Source organism: Muntiacus reevesi, chromosome 5, assembly GCF_963930625.1.
Source record: "Muntiacus reevesi chromosome 5, mMunRee1.1, whole genome shotgun sequence".
NCBI classification, from domain to species: Eukaryota; Metazoa; Chordata; class Mammalia; order Artiodactyla; family Cervidae; genus Muntiacus; species Muntiacus reevesi.
The window spans coordinates 85,377,550-85,402,860 of NC_089253.1; the positions used below are offsets into that span (position 1 = coordinate 85,377,550).

Below are 25,311 nucleotides of genomic sequence, written 5' to 3' on the forward strand. Positions count from 1 at the left end.
TTGCCCCATCTTATTTCATTGCAGTGTTAAAGTTTGTAAATCATCTTAGAAATCTAATGAACTCGACTGCCATGATCTCTAATAACTTGCAGATTCTTGACCTATATCAGTTTCTCTTATAATCTAAATTACTTTATTTAAATGCATAGTATGAATCAACAGTAAGTTAAATTTTTCCTTTTATCAACCCAAACACCCATTTTGCTAAATACTGAACCAGTATAAACAAAAATAGAGCACGTGGGTCACAGTGATAAAGAGCCCTGATAGATTAGAAGGCTTTAAAACAGGAAGCCCTGTAAAAATCCTATGTGTGTGATAATACTGAGTTTAATTGAGCATAGTCCTTGAACTAGGTATCTTCAGAAGTCATTTATTGTTACTGTGTTTAAATTGGTGTGTGCATTCTATTTAACATAACACCCACCAACACTCCCAGAATTAATGTTTCTATGGCAAACAACAATTGAGTGGAACCAATAATTTTTCTGTCAGGTAGAATCAGATTTTGCTGCCAAATGAAATTAGTGAGAATTTACTTAATTTCTTTAATTTCAGAATTGGGGAAAAGAGCTTGTGGACCTGTGTATCAAGAATATATGTTTTTTCCTCTATAGCATATTGGCTTCTCATAATTTAAAAATCTCATTAGCAACCTTGATGTTTTTATTCTATTGAGAAGGTATTTTGTAAAGTAAAGGAACTGAATTAGCAGTAGGTAACTTTGTTGGAAGATCTGTTCATGAACTATTACATTTCAACTATGTTATTGACACAAACGATTCCTGCAAATTTTTTAAGGTCTGGAATAAAAAGAATGCAAATGAAAAGGGAAGAAATCAGACTTCTAAGCTCCCACCAAGATTTGCCAAAAAACAGGCTACAGGAACCCAGCAAGTACAGCCTCCAGCTTCAGCTCTAACCTCAGCTCCGGGTCCAGGGTCAGCTTCAGCTCCAGTTCCAGCCACAACCCCAGCTCCAGTTCCGGCCTCGACCCCAGTTCCCCTTCTAGCATCACCCGCAGCTTCTGTTCCAGCCCCCGCTGCAGTCCCAGTCTTAACCTCCACCTCAGCTCCACTCCCAACCTTAGCCTCAGCCTCAGCTCCAATTCCAGCCTCCACCCCAACTACAGCCACTGCCTCTTCTCCAGCTCCGGCTCCAACCCCAATCCTTGCCTCAGCTTCCTCTCCAACCTCTGTCCCCATCCTTACCTCAGCCTCAATTCCCATCCTTGCTTCGGCCTTAGCACCAGCTTCAGCTCCACCTCCAGCCATCTCAGCCCCAACTGTCCCTGCCTCAGCCCCGACAGCCCCAACCCCAGCCCCAGCCCCAACCTCAACCCCCACCCTAGTCCAAGTCCCAGTCCCAGCTCCCACTGCCCCAGGTCAGACGCAGGGACAGACTCACAAACCAGTCCAGAGTTCACTACAGACTACAACACAATCTTCAAAACAGCCACCTCCTTCAATCAGACTCCCTTCCGCTCAGACGCCTAATGGCACGGATTATGGAGCCACAGGAAAACCCGTCCCGCCCTCGCAGTCACACAGTGCTCTTACGGCCGAATTGTGGGAGAACAAGGTGGCCCCAGCAGCCGTGCTGAATGACATTTCTAAGAAGTGTAAGTGTGCAGCGGAGAAGTGAGTGGTGGGGAATGGTGTGGCAGTTGAGAGTTTGTTCTCAATTTTATCTATGAACTAGATAAACTAGCCATCTCTTTTTCTCTTGGTAGGAAGCAGTAACAGTAATCTGTAATCTTTAGCTTCCTTTCTTAAAACTTATTTCTAAGATAAGTGTGTTACACTTTTAACAGCCATATTTTATGGACAAAACTTTTTGTTGATAAAACAATGTACAGTGTTTTGGGGGAATCATTTATTTTGGTGTGCAAGAATCTCTTTAAATACCATGTGAAAAGTCATTCTTTTACTGTCTAGCTACCATTAAAAGAAAGGGTTAAATGGATTATGAATTATTAACCTCTCAATTTTAATGGTCATATTTCCTGTGACTTCTTTTCAGTAGGTCCCATTAGTCCACCACAGCCACCTTCTGTCAGTGCGTGGAATAAGCCCCTAACATCATTTGGATCAGCTACTTCATCAGAGGTAGGAGCAGATTTAGTAATGGCTTTTGTGGGGTTATTGTGGCAGTTTTCTTAAAAACAGTTACTCACACTTTGGCCTGTATCAGAATCACCTGGAGAGCTTAATTCCTGATCCTCAGACTACATATTTGCTCTGCAAGAAACACCTTCCACTAATCTTGTATTTTAGATTCAGTTTCAGTGTGACCTCTTAGGGACCTTTTTCTAAGTGATTTAACCATATTTTAATTGTTGCACATCTTTTATCTCAACTTATTACTTATTTTCTTTATCCATTATAATGCAAATTCTGCAAGTTAGATTGGTAGTGTCTGCCTGGATCAGCACCTGGCACAAGCAAGGTGTTACATAAATTAGAAGTTTAATTGATGAATTCCTAGGGTGTGTGCACTCCATTACCAATCACAAAGTGCTTTCATGTATATTTTTATTTTCAGAGCCGAAGTGGGTAACACTGGGATTCCTGTCTTTTTTCTGCTCCTCCATTAATTCATTCATCTATTTGTTGCTGTATTTGTTGTTTTATATTTGTTTTAAATGATTTTTTACATTTAAGTTGAAGATGTGATTTGTCCTACAGTTCAGGGCAATTAAAGCCAAAACTTTAAAACTTAAGTCTTGCCCTAGTTTTTATTTTATCAGTTGTTTTCTAATACAGGTCAGTAGTGGTTAAAGGAATACTTTGTTAAAATGTAACCAATGTCAGTTATGGGACTTTTCAGATGGCGCTATAGTAAAGAACTTGCCTGCCAGTGCAGGAGATGTGAGAGACATGGACTTAATCTCTGGGTTGGAAGGATCCCCTGGAGGAGGCCATGGCAACCCACTCGAGTATTCTTGCCTGGAGAATCCCATGGACAGAGGAGCCTGGTGGGCTACAGTCCATGGGATCGCAAAGAGTCGGACATTACTGAAGCGACTAGCATGCATGCATTATCAGTTAATCTCAGTTAGATGTAGATTGCTTCAAACCTTCTATTGTACTTTTTAAAATCTGTAGTATTACATAAATCATTCAGTCAAATTTAAACTCTACTTTGAAGCAAGTTTTTAAATGTACTTTTACTAGGGAACAAAGAATAGTCAAGAAAGTGGAGTTGAAATTGGAATTGACACAATTCAGTTTGGTGCTCCAGCTTCAAATGGGAATGAAAATGAAATTGTTCCTGTGCTTTCGGAAAAAACTACCGACAAAATATCTGAACCTAAAGAACAACGGCAGAAGCAGCCACGGGCAGGCCCTATCAAAGCCCAGAAGGTAAATACCGTTTGTGTTCCAGATATAATTGTATGAAAGCCACTAACATATAAGGAGAATAAAAAAGTTTTTAATTGGATTTAGTTTTTGATGAAATGTCTTTGATCATGACATGTTTTTGTCATAAACGTTGAATTTAGCTTCCAGATTTGAGTCCAGTTGAAAACAAAGAACATAAACCTGGTCCTATTGGAAAGGAACGTTCTTTAAAAAATAGAAAAGTAAAAGACGCCCAACAGGTGGAGCCGGAAGGACAAGAGAAACCAAATCCTGCTACAGTCAGAAGTACAGATCCTGTGACAACAAAGGAAACCAAAGCAGTTTCAGAAATGTCTACTGAAATAGGAACAATGATTTCAGTTTCCTCCACAGAATATGGCACTAATGTGAAGGTAAGCAACAGGCAGTGATTACCAAGTCAGTTGATGCAAGCCAGGTCTACCATGAATGGGGAGAACATCAGCAGTACAGGTTTGTGTTTTGGTTTTTTTTTTTTTTTTTTTTTTTTGGTTGAGGCATGTAGTTCTGTAGCTTATGTGGGTTATTATTTCTACAGAGGTTTTATTTCATGGTGTGCATATGTGATCTAAAATTCCTTACAGTAAATTATTTCTTTCTGTGGAAACTAACTCCTAATTCTGGACTATTGGGTAGTTTAAAGTGAAAATTTATTTACACAAGATTAGAATGCTTTTCAGTGAGTTTATAGACTTTGAAAGTATTGCTATATATTTCTTTTTATTTTGTTAATGGGGTTGTAATGGACCCCCTCCTTATCTTGCACACTAATGAGATTCTGAGGTCAGGAAATAACATAACTCCAGTTACTAAGAGAAGGAAAAGGAAATGGCAGCCCACTCTAGTACTCTTGCCTGGAAAATTCCATAGACAGAGGAGCCTGGTAAGCTACAGACTATGGGGTTTCAAAGAGTCGGACACGACTGAGTGACTTCACAAGCCAGAGTAACTCCAGTATAGCCAGTTTTCTTCCAGAGTTGGAACAAGTCTTGTTTTATTGGTTGAGCACCAGAGGAATGACTGACTTGCATTTAGGGTCTACATTGAATGGAATAACGCGTGTCTTTAAAAATACTCATTAAGGCAAGATAACACTGAGTGACTTATGGGGACTGACACTTTGGGAGTAGCAAATTTATATCTGCCATTTGGTACTCACTGAAAAGAAAGGTGGATGGAACCTTTCATGTTACTTGAATATTTTCTCTTTTTAATTGCCATGCAGCTCAGTTCATGGAGGTGAAAAGCTCATGTGATCTAACTCTACCATGTTTAAAGGAGAGATTCATGATGATAAACAGGGTTTATCCTAAAATCTAATTGTGACAACTAAATCTTGACATTCATTTATCCATGTTTTATTTTGAAGAAAACAAAAAATCAATAGTTGAAAGTAAACTGTAGATTTGAGTATAAGAACCACACAGAGTTATGTTAGAAATCCACAGAAATATTTGGTACTATTGACAGCCTCCTATATTGCAGTATATATTTTAAATGTATAGGACACTAGCAGTGGTTGAAATGTGGTAGGTTCATGTTTGTTTTATCCCACTGTTGGTCTCTAAGATTTGAGTGTTAAGGTTTGCTATCCTCTCCTGCTTTCTTCCAAAATAACTTTACGACTGTTAGGCTGTGTCGTTAGAAAGTGACCAGTTTAAAACTTTTTTTTTTTTCTCTTTTCACTTCACAGGAGTCTGTAACAGACTATACTACACCTTCTTCCTCTCTGCCTAACACTGTGGCTACTAATAATGCAAAGATGGAGGATACTTTGGTTAATAATGTAAGTAATCAACTGGAGACGTGGCAGGTTTGGATAGAAACCTGGCTATTGTACCTAAAACACACTTTATGATTAGTATTTAACTCTTCTCAGAGTAAGAGTTGTCAGTAAGTTTGTATTTAGGAACACTAATGTAATTAGGGGAAATAGTCAAAGCTGAGTTGTTGTTTTTCCCCTGAAAGTCATCACTTTATATTTAATATCCAGGCTTGTGATGCTTCGGCTTGGTTTCACATCTACTAATCCTGTTAACCTGGTTTTGGTAAAAAAAAAAAAAATTTATTCTTAGTTTTCACATTCTACTGATTCAGCATTTAATTTTGTTGGTAATTTTGTTTTTAAATGACACCTTTTTATAATGCTGTGAAAGGTCGTTCACCTAAAACAATAAGACAATTAGATTATTACTGAAGATTTATGTGTTTCTTTTTTAATTTGAAAAATGATACTGAACATTAACAACTTCATTCCTCTTGTGAAGACTGAAGGGTTTATTTTCATAAACCCTTGAATACGTTATTAAAAGATGACAGTAAGTTATGCAAATCTAGCTCTCGCCTCCCAAGCAACCATATTATAATTTAAGAATCTGTTAAATATGGGTCCAGTCCAGTACTTTGCCTAGTTCACAGACTGACAGGTGGAAAATGGGTAAGCAAAAAAAAAAAGAAAAGAAAAGCATTTAGAAGTTACATGTGTGGCTCTTGTTGTGGAGAGCAGATAAAGGTGGAAATTTGGTCATCTGCTCTCTTTTTTAAATATAGTCCTCTATAAACAAAGGTTTTTCTTTAAAATAAGAATAATAATAATAATAACCTTTACAGATACATTTAGAGAGCTCTTAAAAGGCTTCAATTATATAACTTTGAGAATAAAAACTCTGAATTATGTTTTATTACAATGTCTTTGCTGCTGTGTTTTCTGTTTTTCTCTTTAGTGTCAGGTATATAGGCTTTTAGGTGAAATGCATTAGGGATCATTGAATCCAACTTTTGTAGTCTGGCTGAAGGAAAAGGTATAGAAAGGAAGAAGTCACACATTTTGTCTTTGTGATAGGAGAGCACTTTTGGAGCTGATGAATATAATTTGTCCAATTTCCTCTTCCCCTGACTTTGTGAGGAAAGGTTTATTTAACTTTCTGTAGTAAGCAATGGAATACTGGGGAAGGGCAAAAGGGCTTAGTCAGTTTAATTCCTATTGTCACTATGTGGATTATCAAGTAATGATAACTGAAATTGAATCAGTAAGATTTAATTATATTTTAATTGTGGTGTCTTTCTCATTTTAGAAAAATATAGAATATGTTACCTTTTGCAGAGTATTATGATGCCTTCTGCCAAACTACCCTTTTCTAAAAATTTAATTTATGAAATATGAATATGGAAGGAAAGATCATTAATCTCAAAACCCTTAAAACTCATTGAAAATATCCTCATGAACATTTTAATTGTTTCCGTCTGATCTGCAAGGCTGATTAACATAGTGACTTGTATACAAAGGACTACTGAAGGGAAGATGCCCAATCTTGTGTATAAATAAATAGTCTGTTTGATTTTTAGCAGTGTATTCGGAATATATTTGAAAACAAGCTCAGTTTGGGTCAGGGAGCATTTATAAAAAGTCATCAGTTTTAAATGATTTCACAGTGTTGCTTATTTGTGCCAAGTTTGGTGGTGATTCTGAGCTTAAGATAGTGTTAAAAACAAACATTCTATATGGGGAAATTTTTAGGACTTTTTGAAATGTCCCTTTTTTATTCATTAAGCTAGGGGTTCCATTTTATACATAAAACTGTGGTCTCTTTAAAAATTAAACTGGGGAAATCCTTGACAGTCCAGTGGTTGGGACTCTGCACTTCTAGAGTGCATGAGTTTAATCTCTGGTCAGGGAGCTAGGATTCCCACAAGCCACTTGGTGTGTCTAAAAAATTAAAATTAAACTGAAAGATAGCTTATTTCCCTTGTTGAGGTTTAACACACTTTTTTTAAGGATCTTAACTGATTTATTGGTTGTAGTACCTAATATTACAGTTGTTTTGAATCTTGAATGATTCAAACCAATTTAAATCTTGAAGATTTAAATGCAGGTGGTCTTTTTGATCATTATAGCACAGCTATTTTAAAGATTTATCAAATAATCTCCGTTAGATTACCCATAGTATCACAAAGTGATCATCTTAAACCCCTCCCCAGCATTTCATTTTATTTAAACTGAGTGAACCATCAAAATCAGTCATGTAATAGTACATAATAAAATCTTAAGATCCAGAGAATTAGAAGGAAAAAAGAGATAAAGGTAGCAAGTTTCCAATATCTTCAAGTTTCTATTAAATAACAGTACTTACCACAATTATGTATTGCTATCACAATTTGTTTAGTGTAACAAGGTGGAGGTGATAATTATATCCTTTCCTCCCAACATTACTTTTGTTCTTGAATCTAGTTATGAGTTGACTAGGTTGCTGTAAAGAGACTTTATTATATTTACTCTATCATGTTAAATGCTTCATATGGAACCTGTGGGTTCTGTAAACGGTAGAAATTATATTCCCTAGAGCTTTGCTTTACAATGTATGGTCCAGGGACCAGCAGCATCAGCATCACCTGGGAGCTTGTTGAAAGGCAGAATTTTGTGCCTTCCCCAGACCAAGTGAGTCTGAATCTGCATTTCAACAAATACCCCAAGTGTTTGTATATAAATTAAAATATAGGAGCATGGCTTCTAAGTTTATACCTTATATATGTGACAGATTCTTTTTCTGTCAGTGATGTATAAACAAGCAGATAGTGTTTCTTTTCAAAAGTTTGATCTAAGATGTCCGGAGTTATCAATTAGTATAAGTGCAATGTAACTTCAGTCAAATATTCCTGTTGGCTGTAGTGAAAATAACCTTAGAAGACATGAGCATTATCTTTAATGGGGCTTTTGTGGCAGACTTAGTTAGATTGTGATATGTGTTGCCTACCTTTTCAGGTGCCCCTGCCCAACACCCTCCCCCTCCCTAAGAGGGAGACTATACAGCAGAGCTCCAGCCTAACTTCAGTTCCTCCCACTACTTTCAGCCTCACCTTCAAGGTATGTACAACATCCATCTCTAAAGGTCCTTGATTATTGCATGCAAGGGGTCATAAGTTAATACTCTCAGTATTCTTGCTAGTTTTGTGCAATAATCAGCAATACTAAGCTGAGGGAATGGAGTGATGTCAAATTACACCTTAGTTTTTAACACCACATAGTAGTAGCTTGATATCTTCATATTTAAAATGAGGCCTATGCGTGTGAATTTTGTCTTAAAAATACAAGAGAGCATTTTATATTTGGTTTGTGTTGGGTTCCTCTTAGAGACTGTAATAGTTACTGGAAACATTAGTTGTGCAGAAAGCAACTAACCTGGTGTTAAATTTTTTTTTTTTTTTATCATAAGTACCAGTAATGGTTAAGAATGCTGTTTTTTTGTCTTTCTGTAAGTCATGTGTGAATTGAATGAATGCAAAGTGGTAGTTCTGAAGATGTAATTGATTAAAACAAGTAATTTTTTATTTGATTTTTGTTGGATAATTTTTGAATAAGAGTCCAAAAGAGATTTTACACAACACATGCTTTTTGTTGTCAAGAAATTGTCTTATTTTTTTTCATCTCCTATTACACTTAATATTTTGAGCTATGCTACATGTTACTAATACTCTTGTACAATTGAGTTATTTGAGAGTATTTTATATCAGTTGTTCACCCCAAGAGTAGTCAGTGGTTAAAAAGAACAGATGCACAGATATGGAATTAAGTGAGGATTATTTTTAACTGCATTTATTTATCTCTTTGGTGCTATGTATTTATAGTTTTATAACCTGGGCCAGTATTTATCCTCTATTATAGCAGAACTTTCTGATGCTGCACTGGTTGCCAGTGAATCTTTTTGATGATGGTCAAGAGAGGAAGTAACTAAGTTGTTTTATAATGTGGTCAATGTTTGTTTCTAGACTCTTGGTGTTTGATTCTCCAGCCTCCTGACCACTTGTCCCCTTGACCCCCACCAACTTCTTTTTTTTATACCCCCAACTTCTTTTTGAGAAGCTGCTTAAATATAAGTTTGAGACAAAATTTTTACAAGACAGCCATTCTGCTTTGTATCATCTCCATCTTTACCCAGTCCTTACTGTTTACTGCCAGTTCCTCCTACTCAAAGTCAAAGCTGTGGTTTTTCCAGTAGTCATGTATGGATGTGAGAGTTGGACTATAAAGAAAGTTGAGCGCTGAAGAATTGATGCTTTTGAACTGTGGTGTTGGAGAAGACTCTTGAGAGTCCCTTGGACTGCAAGGAGATCCAACCAGTCCATCCTAAAGGAAATTAGTCCTGAATATTCATTGGAAGGACTGATACTGAAGCTGAAACTCCAGTACTTTGGCCAACTGATGTGAAGAACCAACTCACTGGAAAAGACCTGATGCTAGGAAAGATTGAAGGCAGGAGGAGAAGGGGACAACAGAGGATGAGATGGTTGGATGGCATCACTGACTTGATGGACATGAATTCGAGTAGGCTCCAGGAGTTGGTGATGGATAGGGAGGCCTGGTGTGCTACAGTCCATGAAGTCGCAAAATTCGGGCACAACTGAGCCACTGAACTGAACTGAACCTCATACTCAGCCTTTTTTGTTGTTTTTCCCCTTGAATGACTCTCAACCTGTGTTTCATACTTTTATATTTGCTGTCTCAAATAAGCAAATATAATATCATTAGTTATTCTTTAGGCTAGGTGTTGATTCTTCACATTGCCTTTCACTGGATGTTTTTAATACCCCCAAAAAATACAGTTGAATTAAACTAAATTTAAATTGTATTAGCTTAAGACTTTTTCTAGTTTCTTTATTTTTATTTTTTTAGTGTAATTTTATTTTATACTGAAATATAGTCGATTTATAATGTTTTGTTAGTTTCAGATGTACAGTGAAGTGATTCAGTTCTACATATGCATATATACATTATTTTTCAGGTATTTTTCCCTTATAGGTTATTACAGAATAGTGAGTAAAGTTCTCTGTGCAGTACAGTAGGTCCTTGCTGATTATCTGTGTTTACTTTTTTTTTTAATGCCTCTATTTGAGAGATTTATAAAGTATGGAAATCTCTATTAATATTATGGGTATTACTGACAGTATATTTGTCAAAAGGAAAAATGAATATAGTTAAGTAATTATACTTTTTAGGTTCTTTGAATTTCTAAAATTAGATTCTAAATTTTCTTGCTGCTTAAGAAATGAAACCAATGTGTATGGCTTAAATATCATGTAAAATTGGTAAGCTATAATTTATTTCCAATATGACAAAACTGGTTATAAAAGGCATTGTAGTCTTTAAAATTGCTCTAAATCATAAAATCTCAATACTCGCAAATTGCATTTTGTTGGACTTCTTAAGTGGTAGTATGTGGGGATTTTTTACTTTTGTTTCTTACCCTCTTAAGACTTCCATTTTAAAATAAAGCACATTTGAAATCACCAAGGTGACTGTGAGGAAAAGGAAAGAAGCAAACCTAAAAGTGTCTTATAATTTGAATTTGTAGTAATGATATTAGCCATCAAGGTTAAATTGTATATAGTGTGTGTTTTAATAGGGAAGTAGGGAGATATGTAATATTTCTCAAATTATTAAAGTTAAAATCAGGTTGAATTTTTTATAAAGTTGATACTTCAGGGACCTACAAACTTCCCAACAGTGGTATTTTAAAATCTTATTTGTAAAAAATGTTCTCATGGGGCTTACCTGGTGGCTCAGATGGTAAAGAATTTGCCTGCAATATGGGAGACCCAGGTTCAATCCCTGGTTGAGAAAGATCCCCTGGAGAAGGAAATGGCAATCCACTCCAGTATTCTTACCTGGAAAATCCCACGGACAGATGAGCCTGGTGGGCTACAGTCTATTCGGTTGCAAAGAGTTGGATACAACTAACACATAGTATACATATACACATGTAAGTCATTGCTGCTGAATTTTGTAGATTATCTTGGATTTTTCCTTCCCACTCAATATTTTGACTAGTAGAACAAAAAACTTCAAAATTTCTGTTATCTGTTCCTTTCCTGTTCAAGGAGCCTCAGGATAGTTGAGAATCTACATCTTTGCTCTCCAATTCATTATCCACACACCACATGTAGTTACTGAGCACTTGAATGTGGCTAATCCAAGATGAGGTGTGTGCTGTAAGTGTAAAAGCAAATAGATACTGGATTTGAAATGTTACTTTTTAAATTAAAACATCTCAATTTTTATATTGATTATAGGTTTTAATTATTATTGTAGATATATTGGGTTGAATGGCATATGTTACCAGAATTAGTTTTACCTCTTTATTTTTTAAAGTGTGGCAACTGGAAAATATAAAATTACATATGGCTTACATTTATGTCTGTTGAACAGCTCTAAATAGATTAAATAAGACCCATTTCTACTTTTTAAGAAACTAAGACTACAGGTAAAATCAGCACCTACAAATACAAATGGTGGCAGTAAGAACCTGAAATGCTTAATGGGGTCTGGACATGAAGCAAGAAATATTTCTACTGTAACCAAGCCTAAAGCCTGCCTGGTTACATTGCCTTTAAAACTGTGAACCTAACCCTAACCCTAAACCCTAACACTAGCCCAGGTGAGATGCATGAGACGAGTGCTCGGGCCTGGTGCACTGGGAGGACCCAGAGGAGTCCGGTGGAGAGGGAGGTGGGAGGGGGGAGGGATGGGGAATACGTGTAACTATATGGCTGATTCGTGTCAATGTATGACAAAACCCACTGAAATGTTGTGAAGTAATTGGCCTCCAACTAATAAAATAAAATAAAAAAAAATAAAATAAATAAATAAAAATAAAACACTGTGAACATAAAATAGCCAAACAGAAGATACATCTCACTTGCCTCAAGAAATGTTGGCTTAAAGACTTAAAAAGAAAGATTGGAGAGAATGGATATTTAATGGAGGACCTTTAGTGTCTTGCTTACTAGAATCCTTAAATCAGTTCAAAAGGACATGGTATTTCTGTTTCCTTATTCACTGGTAGGAATAGGGACTCATATTTAGATGATTAAAGCTGTCTCTCTGTTTCACTGACCTATTTGCCAGAGCCTTTAACAAACTCTATAGAGACAGAATTAAAACCCATTGCAGTTTGAGTAAAAGAGCGGAGAGAAAGTGAAAGGTTTAAAAGCCTTGTGGTCCTAATCTGAAAGATTGTATTTGGAATACACTTGTGTATATTTATTTGTTTATGTATGTGTATTAGTTCTGTGTTAGGATAGTGATTTTTTTTTTTTTTTTTTTTTTGGCTTTAAAAAATGTTCTTTTTGTTCCAGATGGAGTCTGCTCGCAAGGCGTGGGAGAATTCTCCAAATGTAAGGGAAAAAGGATCCCCGGTAACTTCCACAGCACCTCCAATTGCAAGTGGTGTCAGCAGTAGTGCCAGTGGACCAAGCACTGCTAATTACAATTCGTTCTCAAGTGCATCGATGCCTCAGATTCCTGTTGCTTCAGTCACTCCCACAACTTCACTATCAGGTAGAAATCCTTGTGTACCTTTTCTTTAACTATCTTAAGTTATTTAAAATTTCTTTAAGATCTTTTCCTATTTACTCTCCCCAAAAATATATTTATAAAAGATGTAAGATTGTACATGAAATAATTATCAGCTCTTTTATAAACTTACCAGTTTGCCTTCTTCCCCTCTCTTTACCCTATCCCAATTTTAGTTTGGTAAATATTTAAGGATGGCTTACTAAAGTACTTCAATTAATCTTTTCTTCCCACCCCAATTGTCAATACAGATACCTAGAAGTAATTGGTGGGAAATTTCCTGTCTTCTTCCTCTAAATTTTTTTAATAAATTTTACCTTTTGATTTTTATTATTTAACTCATACAGCTAATTAGACCCATTCAGAAATAACACAGAATCACAAAGCCTTTAAGTTTTCTGTGATCTGTATCTAATTTGAAGGAGCTCTTGGCGTGAGTCTATTGATTTGACATATTTTCTGGGGAAGAGTTCGGGGTAGAGACTTCCCAGTCTGTTATTTGAATAAATGATATCCATTGGCTTTGGTGTTTTGGGTTATGTTGTTTTTAAGGAGAGTCTGTCAGCACCCCAAGTTAGAAGCTGTTTTTCTTAAATGTTTCACTAGTGTGTAATCCTTTATCTCATATGGGGCTTTATCATTCTTAAAGAACCAGAGATGAAGTATTTGACTCTATGAAGGTACAGCCTTTTACAATATGCATAACCATGTTTCTTCTGAAAATAGAAGTTTCATTTTAAGCTTTCCTAATACTGTCTATATTTCCGAAACAGTGGGAAAGTCCTTTTCCAACACATGTAAAATGTATACAGCACAGAATTTACTTTCTCTGACTAGTTTTCATTTAGTGATGGCAGTAATGATTTTCAGTATTCCAGTTGCTGTGCTAGTTTTAAGCACCAAAAGGACTATACTTCAGGTTGTACTACAGTCATTTGATATTATCTGGAATCAGACATATGTATTAAGACAAACCCAGAGGTTCACATCAAAGACAGTATTCCAACTGTACTTCTTCCACGACCCATTTGCAAGACATCTTCATTATATAAATATTAACAGCTTAGGCCCCAGACTGCTTGGGGATAGGGAATGATGCTGTAAAGGAACCAGGAGGAGAGTACGGTAGGAAGATTAAGAAATAAAGAGATTGAGAAACTTTCTGCTTTTTTCTTTGGAACCCAACTACTTCCTTTCCTTGGGGCTAGTTTCCCTACATTTCCCTCAACTAGGATAAGTTTTTAACAAGGACCTTCTTGCCTGGTCATCCAAATGGAAGAAAAGAGATACCTCAATCTTAGTCCTCTCTTAGAACATCATTTGATGTCTGAAAATAATAATAACTATTACATCTGACTTTTGAGTCAAATACCTGTATTGTTATTTACTGTAGTATTATTAATAGTTTTGTTTTTAAAGTATTACTAAATACAAGGAGAGAATAGTCTTAAGTTTGTGTGTCTTTCTAGGAGCAGTTTACATTAAATTTTTATATTACGTTAGTAATAATTATTCTTAAGGTACAGCACTTTTTCCTGTGTTTCTTATGTTTATGCCTAGCCTTTAATAGATGTTCAAATATCTATTTGACATTCTAAAGCTCCTTAAGGTATTTTGCCACAAAGAGGAAAAAAATCTAACCTTAAGTTTCTGTGACATTTGGGGAGCAGTTGTGGTCTGTCAAGGCCCATTTATGTGCTTGTATTTATGTCTCACCGTAAATGAATAAATTCTTGATTATCCTTTGTGATGATTGAAAACTATGTATTAATTTGACACTAAGCTATGACAATGTTATAGACTCTCAGCCTTCTTGTTTTATGAGTTTATATTTAAATTTTCTATTTATCTTTCTCCAGATTTTGTAGTCCTGTTGCATCTGATAATTGTTTCTTCCTATTATAAGCCACTTCATATCCACTTTTGGTCTGAGATGCAGTATATAAGTACATAATAAGTACTTACTCGGCATAAATATTAATTTTCCAGTTTCCAATTGATGAATTTACCTGAATTTGCTTGAATTTACTTAAATATATTACACTTCTCTCATTTTATCCCTCTCCCCAATGTAGGAGCTGGTACATATACTACTTCTTCTTTGAGTACAAAATCTACAACCACATCAGACCCTCCTAATATCTGTAAAGTGAAACCCCAACAATTACAAACAAGCAGCCTGCCTTCTGCAAGTCATTTTTCACAGTTAAGCTGTATGCCTTCCCTTATTGCTCAGCAACAACAGAGTCCACAGGTCTATGTGTCTCAGTCTGCAGCAGGTAAGATTTTTAAGATTTGAATATAAGGAATTTAGAAAATGAAGATGTTTTAATGCTTCTGCTTTTTCTCTTTCCCTTTTCAAGTTTGTGTTTTTTTTTTATTTGCTTTGCAAATTTGTTTGCTTATAGAATTGAATGCTGTCTCTCTTTGGTAAATCTTCAGGGGCTTGTGACAGTTCTATCTTATACATATGTTACATAGATAGAAGACAAATTAGTGTACCCGTGGATTCCAAGTCTGCAGATATAATCAGCTATGGATTGAAAGCATTTGAAAAAAATTTCACAAATTTCCAAAAAACAAAGCTTGTATTGTCTGCGTATGGATAACTATTTATGTAGTGTTTACATTGTATTAGGTATTATAAGTAACCTAGAGATTTAAAGTATATGAAAGGATATGCTTGGGTTATATGCAAACAATGTACCCAATTTTACATAAGAGACTTGAGCATTTGCAGATTTTGGTATCTGGGCCAGGGACAGTGAGGGTGGTATCCTGGAACCAACCCTCTACAGAGAACCAAAGTTTGTTATCTGACCTAAGAACAACAAAGAAAGAAATTTATATATTAGGAGGGGTAACATCCTACTAAATTCCACAACATTCAGTTCAGGAGCTCAGTTGTGCTGACTCTGTGACCCCATGGACTACAGCACGCCAGGCCTTCGTGTCCATCACTAACTCCTGGAGTTTACCCAAACTCATGTCCATTGAGTCGGTGATGCCATCCAACCATGTCATCCTTTGTCGTCCCTTTCTCCTCCTGCCCTCAGTCTTTGCCAGCATCAGGGTCTTTTCAAATGAGTCAGCTCTTCGCATCAGGTGGCCAAAGTATTGGAGTTTCAGCTTCAACATCAGTCCTTCCAATGAACAGCCAGGACTGATCTCTTTTAGGATGGACTAGTTGGATCTCCTTGAAGTCCAAGGGACTCTCAAGAGTCTTCTCCAACACCACAGTTCAAAAGCATCAATTCTTCGGCACTAAGCTTTCTTTATAGTCCAGCTCTCACATCCATACCTGACTACTGGAGAAACCATAGCCTTGACTAGACAGACCTTTGTTGACAAAGTAATGTCTCTGCTTTTTAATATGCTGTCTAGGTTGGTCATAACTTTTCTTCCAAGGAGTAAGCGTCTTTTAATTTCATGGCTGCAGTCACCATCTGCAGTGATTTTGGAGCCCCCAAAAATAAAGTCAGCTACTGTTTCCACTGTTTCCCCATCTATTTGCCATGAAGTGATGGGACCAGATGCCTTGATCTTAGTTTTCTGAACGTTGAGCTTTAGACCAATTTTTTCACTCTCCTCTTTCACTTTCATCAAGAGGCTCTTTACTTCCTCTTCACTTTCTGCCATAAGGGTGGTGTCATCTGCATATCTGAGGTTATTGATATTTCTGCCAGCAATCTTGATTCCAGCTTGTGCTTCATCCAGCCCAGCCTTTCTCATGATGTATTCTGCATATAAGTTAAATAAGCAGAGTGACAATATAAAGCCTTGACATACTCCTTTTCCTATTTGGAACCAGTCTGTTGTTCCATGTCCAGTTCTAACTGTTGCTTCCTGACCTCCATACAGGTTTCTCAAGAGGCAGGTCCAGTGGTTTGGTATTCCCATCTCTTTAAGAATTTTCCACAGTTTATTGTGATCTACACAGTCAAATGCTTTGGCATAGCCAATAAAGCAGAAATAGATGTTTTTCTGGAACTCTCTTGCTTTTTCGATGATCCAGCAGATGCTGGCAATTTGATCTCTGGTTCCTCTGCCTTTTCTAAAACCAGCTTGAACATCTGGAAGTTCATGGTTCACGTATTGCTAAAGCCTAGCTTGGAGAATTTTAAGCATTACCTTACTAGCATGTGAGATGAATGCAATTGTGCAGTAGTTTAAGCATTCTTTGATATTGCCTTTCTTTGGGATTGGAATGAAAACTGCCCTTTTCCAGTCCTGTGGCCACTGCTGAGTTTTCCAAATTTGCTGGCATATTGAGTGCAGCACTTCCACAGCAGCATCTTTTAGGATTTGAAATAGCTCAATTGGAATTCCATCACCTCTTCTAGCTTTGTTCATAGTGATGCTTCCTAAGGCCCACTTGACTTCACATTCCAGGATGTCTGCCTCTAGGTGAGTGATCACAACATCATGGTTATCTGGGTCATGAAGATCTTTTTTGTACAGTTCTTCTGTGTATTCTTGCCACTTCTTAATATCTTCTGCTTCTGTTAGGTCCATGCCGTTTCTGTCCTTTATTGAGCCCATCTTTGCATGAAATGTTCCCTTGGTATCTCTAATTTTCTTGAAGAGATGTCTAGTCTTTCCCATTCTATATTTTTCCTCTTATTTCTTTGCACTGATCGCTGAGGAAGGCTTTCTCATCTCTCTGTGCTATTCTTTGAAACTCTGCATTCAAATGGGTATATCTTTTCTGCTTTGCATTTCACTTCTCTTCTTTTCACAGCTATTGGTAAGGCCTCTTCAGATAGCTATTTTGCTTTTTTGCATTTCTTTTTCTTGCGGAATGTCTTGATCCCTGTCTCCTGTACAGTGTCACGAACCTCCGTCCATAGTTCATCAGGCACTCTTATCAGTTCTAGTCCCTTAAATCTATTTGAAACTTCCACTGTATAGTCATAAGGGATTTGATTTAGGTCATACCTGAATGGTCTAGTGGTTTCCCTACTTTTCTTCAATTTAAATCTGAATTTGGCAATGAGGAGTTCATGATCTGAGCCACAGTCAGCTTCCGGTCTCGTTTTTGCTGACTGTATAGAGCTTCTCTGTCTTTGGCTGCAAAGAGTCTAATCAACCTGATTCGGTGTTGGCCATCTGGTGATGTCCACATGTGGAGTCTTCTCTTGTGTTGTTGGAAGAGGGTGTTTGCTATGACCAGTGCGTTCTTTTTTTTCTTTCTTTTTTTTTTTTTTTTTACAGAAGTTTATTCTTAAATGTACGATAGGTTCCAAGACAACACTTCATTTTAGCTATAGGCAGCATCAGATATCATGGCAGGGAATCCAGGTGTTTTAACAGGAATGGAACTAAGGGTCATCATTGCCTCAGGCACAAGGAACAGCTTGCTTTTTGCCAGATTTCTTAATTCCACCAGTGGCCAGGGGGCCTTTCCCCACGGCCTTTGCTTTTAGCTCCTCAAGTTTCTTCTGCTCCTCTTTCTGCTTCTGCTTGAATGACTTATCTTCCTCATCCATCTCCTTGACTTGCTTCTTGGGCTGCTTCAGGGCCTTTTCTTGCAACCTTCGCGGCCCGACATGGTGCCTGCCACCCCTTCCCCAGACCCTGCCACCAGAAGCGGAGCTGACCAGTGCATTCTTTTGGCAAAACTCTATTAGCCTTTGCCCTGCTTCTTTCTGTACTCCAAGGCCAAATTTCCCTGTTATTCCAGGTGTTTCTTGACTTCCTACTTTTGCATTCCAGTCCCCTATAGTGAAAAGGATATATTTTTTGGGGTGTTAGTTCTAGAAGGTCTTGTAGGTCTTCATAGAACCATTCAGCTTCTTCAGCCTTACTGGTTGGGGCATAAACTTGCATTACCGTGATACTGAATGGTTTGCCTTAGAAACGAACACGTTAAGCAGAGTTAAATTGTAAATAAATGAAAAATATTCAGGCTCACTCATGATTTAAGTTCAGAATAAAGGACAGTGAGGCTCTTTTTTGTCTTTCTATTTGGGAAATACTAGGATGATTGATAATACTTAGCATATTTAATACCCAGTATCTGTAAGGATCCATAGGTATTTTTCCTAGGTATTTTCCTAGGCTTTAATAAAGCACATTGCCAGTGAGCGTTTAAGTTGGCATAATTCTTTTAGGAAAGTATCTCAGAATGTTTTGTGTGTTCATCATCACTCTCAGAATGTTTTTTGTGTTCATCATCACTGTCTGTGGTTTGAAGGCTTCTCATTGCAATGCCTTCCTTTGTTGCAGAGCACAGGCTCTAGGCACTTGGGCTCAGTAGTTGTGGCACACAGAGGCTTAGCTGCTCTGCAGCATGTGGGGTCTTCCCAGACCAGGGATCAAACCCGAGTCTCCTGCTTTGGCAGGTGGTTTCTTTACCACTGAGCCCACCAGGGAAGCCAGCGTGGAGTCTTACCATATAGATAAACCTACTTGTTAATCAGAGATATATGTATGAGGGTGTTCATTCATTGCAGGACTGTTTATAATGATAATGAAAGCAACATGGAAAGTTCTCCCAAACATACTGTTATATAAAAACAACATAACGCAAAGCAGTGAGTATCAACATGGAGAAGAAATCTGTTAAGAATCTATACCAAATTCTTTCAATTATTAGGCTGTTAAAGCACATTGCTATTGAGCATATAAATTGGCATAATTCTTTTGAAATATTTTGCCAAATTCTAGTTGGTTCAGTCCAGTCACTCAGTCATGTCCTACTCTTTGCGACCCCATGGACTGCAGCACGCCAGGCTTCCCTGTCGATCACCAGCTCCTGGAGATTGCTCAGACTCATGTCCATTGAGTCAGTGATGCCATCCAACCATCTCATCCTCTGTCGTCCCTTTCTCCTGCCTTCAGTCTTTCCCAGCATCAGGGTCTTTTCCAGTGAGTTGGTTCTTGGCATTAGGTGGCCCAAGTATTGGAATTTCAGCTTCAGCAGCAGTCCTTCCAATGAATATTCAGGACTGACTTCCTTGAGGATTGACTGGTTGGATCTCTTGCAGTCCAAGGGACTCTCAAGAGTCTTCTCCACAGTTCAAAAGCATCAATTCTTCGGTGCTCAGCTTTCTTTATGATCCAACTCTCACATCCATACATGACTACTAAAAAAAACCATAGCTTTGACTAGACGAACCTTTGTCAGCAAAGTAATGTCTCTGCCTTTTAATACGCATCTAGGTTGGTCATAGCTTTCTTCCAAGGAGCGTATAAATTGGCATAATTCTTTTGAAATATTTTGCTAAGTTCTAATTGGTAGATTTAAAATTAGAGTGGATTTGCTGGTTCATTTTTAATTTTTGTGGATTATATAAAATTTTGCTAGTTTATACCCCAGTGGCAGTATATGAGTGTTTTTTTCCTACCTTCCACAAGTACGAGAGTGTCATTGTTTTAATTTGCATATACCTGTCAGGTAGAAGTGTTGCATCTTTTTCCTTTTGCATCTTTTCACATTTCTAGTTTTTCCTTAGCTATATGAATTTTCAGAAGGCTCACTTAATATGAAGTCTGCTTTAAAGTTTGGTTTGGGGTTACTGTTTGGAAGATTCTGAAGGTGAGACACTCATTGCTTCTTGTTTTTCCTGCTAATCTGTAGCTCAGATCCCAGCTTTCTACATGGACACAAGTCATCTATTCAATACCCAACATGCACGACTGGCTCCACCATCCTTGGCTCAGCAACAAGGCTTCCAACCGGGTCTCTCTCAGGTAAATATCACAGCCTTCTTTCACCCAATCATGTTTATGGTGTAATAGTATTTGGGGGTTCAGTTTAGAACTAGTAATGGATTGGAAAGGAATTTTAGATATTTACATTTTGTTTTGTTTTCAAAAGGAAGTGATATGTAGCATTAATGTTTTGTTTTATGTCTCACATTTTTATTTTCCAAGTGTGTCGCTTGTGTATATGGTGTTCACATACTGTTTTTACATTGCATTGCAGCCAACTTCAGTTCAGCAGATCCCAATCCCTATTTATGCCCCACTACAAGGACAGCATCAGGCCCAGCTGAGTTTGGGTGCTGGGCCTGCTGTTTCCCAGGCTCAGGAACTATTCAGTTCTTCACTTCAGCCATACAGGTAAAGCTTTAAAATTATGTTTGTGATGATGTTGGAAACAATGTAATTGCTGGACCTTCTTGCCATATCCTGTCTGTCCCCTTCTTCCCCCCAAAAGCAAGATGACCTTCTTATAAACTTCATTATATAATTTTGTTGCATGTATGTCATGAACTTCAGCCTCTGGTAATTTCTCTCAGACTTTATTGAACAAAGTGAAGCTTCAAAGCTTCTTGAAGAAGAGGCTAACATCAGCCCCATAAAAATTAGAAATCACAGAGAAAAACTACTTAAGGACCTAACGGTGTAAGTGCCACCTCGCTGCTGACAACTGTAAATCAGACTTGCTGTGTGTAAGAGCTTAGGTACAGCAGATGATAGCAGTGTGTAAGGAGACAGAGGCCAGGATGGAGTGTAATAAAAGCAAGAGAAGTAAAGTGTTTAAAACAGGAAGCAGAAGTAGTCGTGATGAATATAGTATAGAAGAAATCATTCTTTTTAAAGGTTCATCCTGTTATCTTTGAAATTAAGCAAATAATAAAAACTGATCTTTATCGAACTTTATATATATTACTCAGCCCTTGACATATACTAACTTAGTTTTCCCAAAACCAGATAAAGTAGATTAAGTCATCCCCATTTGACATTTGAAGAGGTTGTTGGTTTTGTTTTGTTTTTATCCTAATGTTACAGTACAAATAAGTGGCAGGTCCTGGATTTAACCCAGGTGTCTCTCATCTCCAACTTAATGAGACTGGCAGGGTGGGGTAAGAGTTGAATGATAGCAGTGATCATGGCATAACTCATTCATCATCATGGTACACCTGTCATCAGTACTCATGGTAATGGCTCTGAACCATCAAAAAGGAAAAGAAATCCCTTTCAGGACATTTAGTGTATAGGCTTGCAAAATTAGGCATTTCCTTTTAGAGATTTGCCTTTTAAGTGATTCAGGTAGACTTTCCATACTTTATAGATTAAAATTGGCATCAATTGATACAGCTCATTTCTACAGATCACATTTCATTCCTAAAGAAGGTGGTCTCAGCTAGTCACACTTTCTCAAAGGAGCAGAATTATTAGTAAACTTAAAAAATGTGGCTCTCGCTTTTGTTTTTTATTAAAGATTATTCAGTAGCATTGAGTACATCTGTATAATTAATACTAATTATATAATTCTGGTATTACTCTTGTCATTTAGTTTGGTTATTCCAAAAAATTCTCAGTACAAGTAAAATTATTTACCCTAACTATAGGCAGTCTCTCATGTTGTTAAATTTGAGATTTTATTGAAATTTATAGTAAAACTTGAAAGTTGAGCAGAGGGACTTCCAGCGGTTAAGACTGCACTCAAAACAGCAGCGACAAAAATCCCGGACTCCACAAGCGCAAACATCCAGAAAACACGTGTTTATTAAACGCTTTAGTGGATTTAGAAATAGCAAATAGATTTAATATCAAAACCAATCTCCTTTTAATTGGCTGTTTGAAACAATGTTGAAAAGTTCGCTACCTTTGAACTATGTTAAACAGTTTCAGTAATTAGTAATGTCTTCAGTAGTCATGGGAGATGGATTTGCAATGCACTGACATTCTGTATTTGTAACTCTCATTTTAACAATTGCCTTAGAAGATGAACTTTTTAAGTATATATATGTAGTGCGTATGTGTATGTGTGTGTGTAAATGTATATGTAATTGTGACAAATGGCTACCTGGAAGGCACCAGTTTCAACTTTGAAAGTAGTTGTTTGTAGCCCTTCCACGTCATTCTGCTGTTTCATGTTCTGAACCTAATTAACATAGTATTTATTAACAAGGAATCGTTGGAATTAATTTCTGCCAGGATGGGGTAGTTTTAACTGTATCCTGACGTTTTCACATTTTATGTTTGAAGCATTACAAGTAGATGTAAAAATTAATTGCGTCCTTAGAAAGATGTTCCTGCTTAGTGGGTTTTGTTCCTGCCTCCATCCCAGAAATAATAGGGTAGTCTGGGGTTAGATTTCAGCATTGTATGTTTTTAAAAACCCTTCAAATATGCGATACAGTATTATTAACTATAGTCACCATGTTGCACATTACATCGCCATGATTTATTTTATAAGGGAGTCTTATACCCTTTAAGGGTAATACTGTTTTGAATATTTGAACATTGCTAAGAGATCTTAAAAAGTCTCTCATCATAAGAAAAAAAAATGTGTAACTATGTATAGTGACTGATGTTAACTAGACACATTGTGGTGATTATTTTGCATATGTATGCCAACACCAAATCATTACATTGTACACCTGAAACTAGTTATGAGTCCGTTATGCTTCAGTTAACAAAACAGAATTTTGTGGGTCCTCCTATTGTTAACTACTACTCTGCTTTATTCCATAGAGGTCTTGAAATATGTGTACTATATGTTTATATATGTATACTATGTATATATTATCTGTAATGAAGTACAGATATTAAAAATCAGAGCTGTTGGTGCTATAAATTCGAATAGACTGGTAATATCAAAGAGAAAAACAACAGATTTGGTTCTGAGCTTGCTAATGAACACAGGAAAATAGAATTATTCCCATTGTTAAAGAGAAAAAAATCTTAGCATTTTCTCAACAAGAGTAATAATAAACCTTTTCCCAGAAGTTTAACGTGTGGAGCTTCACTGTATATAGGGCTCAATAAATCTTGAAACAAGTGCTTTAGACAGTCTGTATTCTCTGCCTCTTTAGTTATGCTAAGTAGAGTATTTGGTCATTTGAGATACTCATTCTTAAAAGTCCAGATTAAAACATGCCTTTTCTCTTTAATACTTCTGTAGATCTCAGCCAGCCTTTATGCAAAGCAGTCTGTCCCAGCCATCTATGGTCCTTTCTGGTACTGCCATCCACAACTTTCCAGCTGTCCAACACCAGGAACTTGCTAAAGCACAGTCAGGTCTTGCCTTCCAACAAACTTCAAATACTCAACCTATTCCCATATTGTATGAACATCAGCTGGGTCAGGCATCAGGACTAGGAGGTTCTCAACTGATCGATACTCATCTTCTCCAGGTAAGGCAAGAGCTAGATTCATGCACTGTTTTTGTATTCCTGTTCAGCAAATTATTTAAGAAAAAGTTTTGAAAGAAAAAGAAAAGTGTTAAAAGACACAGTGAAAAAAAACAAGATCTTCCTTTCTGTCTAATGCTAAGATTCTTTGAGATTACTTTGAAGTCATAACCTTTGATACCTGAATTGGAAAGTATTTCAATCTTACTTCTTACAAAATATTTTCTAGGCTAGAGCGAATCTTACCCAGGCTTCAAATCTTTATTCTGGACAAGTACAACAGCCTGGTCAGACAAATTTTTATAACACTGCCCAGTCACCAAGTGCTCTCCAGCAGGTAAACTATGGCATGGTAAATTTCCTCAATTTTCTTTATTATTATTGTTGTTGCTGTTGCTTTTGTTGTTGTTGGGGGATTTAAATAGAACCAAGATGGGGAGATGGTGCACTGGCCTCAGGCTTTTTTTCTGAGGAATTTAGGAATTCTCTGGGGTCCACTGGTAGTGGGACATGTTTCAGTCTTACACCACCCCTCTTCCCACCCCCACTTCCCATAAAATCAGTAATGCTCTTTACCTCTTTTTTTTTTCCCATTTATTTTTATTAGTTGGAGACTAATTACTTTACAGTATTGTAGTGGTTTTTGTCATACATTGACATGAATCAGTCATGGATTTACAAGTATTCCCCATCCCGATCCCCCCTCCCACCTCCCTCTCCACCTGATTCCTCTGGGTCTTCCCAGTGCACTAGGCCCGAGCACTTGTCTCATGCATCCAGCCTGGACTGGTGATCTGTTTCACCCTAGATAATACCTCTTTTTAAAGGGGACTTTTTAAAATTTATTTATTAATAAATATTTATTTCGTATCAGTTGCGGCACACAAGGTCTTTATTGTGGCATGCAAGATCAGTAGTTTGGCATGTGAGATCTAGTTTCCTGACCAGGTGTCAAACCTAGGCCCCCTGCATTGGGAACTTAGCCTCAGTTCCGTGGAGTCTTAGCCACTGGTTCACCAGAGAAGTCCCTAAAATGGATTTTTATATAATCAATTATTTTAGCAAAAGATTCCACCTTTTGTTTCAAATCTAAAGATTTGAAAACCATTGTCCAGGACATGCAGTTACATGTAAGTGTGGTAAATGCTTTACCCATTCATGCTAGAGGTGAAGGAAGACCCTAAAGACCACCCACACTGGTTAATATAATACATAGGACTGTGCAGCAGAGTATGATAGGGTAAAAATAACAAAAACATTTCTGAAGTATGTGAATGTAATAATAATTTTCAATGAAATATATATTTTTATGAAACTGTGTCCTGACAATCTCATAAATTGGCTTACTCTTTAAAAAGGTTGGTGGAGGGCTGGAGGAGAGAGGCAAGCCATTAGTCATTTTCTCATAGCTATTTTTGGTGGGTATTTTAGGGGATGAAAATTAAGAAAATATCACCATATTGACATTCAAATTAAATACCGTATGACAACA

The 25,311-nt window shown here is 37.0% G+C and overlaps 1 protein-coding gene and 1 pseudogene across 12 annotated transcripts in view; one reads left to right on the plus strand and one right to left on the minus strand.

Annotated features, from left to right (window-relative positions):
* PRRC2C (proline rich coiled-coil 2C) overlaps positions 1-25,311 on the plus strand; it is a 97,924-nt gene that overhangs the window by 65,463 nt on the left and 7,150 nt on the right. For 7 of the 12 annotated variants that reach the window (XM_065935693.1, XM_065935695.1, XM_065935688.1 and 4 more), the window contains exons 19-30: positions 802-1,621; positions 2,023-2,108; positions 3,177-3,365; positions 3,506-3,757; positions 5,077-5,169; positions 8,143-8,244; positions 12,513-12,714; positions 14,805-15,008; positions 20,312-20,424; positions 20,660-20,796; positions 23,591-23,822; positions 24,049-24,171. In XM_065935693.1, the coding sequence (XP_065791765.1) occupies positions 802-1,621; positions 2,023-2,108; positions 3,177-3,365; positions 3,506-3,757; positions 5,077-5,169; positions 8,143-8,244; positions 12,513-12,714; positions 14,805-15,008; positions 20,312-20,424; positions 20,660-20,796; positions 23,591-23,822; positions 24,049-24,171 (2,553 nt within the window). The remainder of the gene's footprint in view (positions 1-801; positions 1,622-2,022; positions 2,109-3,176; positions 3,366-3,505; positions 3,758-5,076; positions 5,170-8,142; positions 8,245-12,512; positions 12,715-14,804; positions 15,009-20,311; positions 20,425-20,659; positions 20,797-23,590; positions 23,823-24,048; positions 24,172-25,311) is intronic. The other 5 variants (XM_065935692.1, XM_065935694.1, XM_065935697.1 and 2 more) reach the window with 2 other exon arrangements.
* LOC136168701 (translation machinery-associated protein 7-like) lies at positions 18,069-18,280 on the minus strand (annotated as a pseudogene).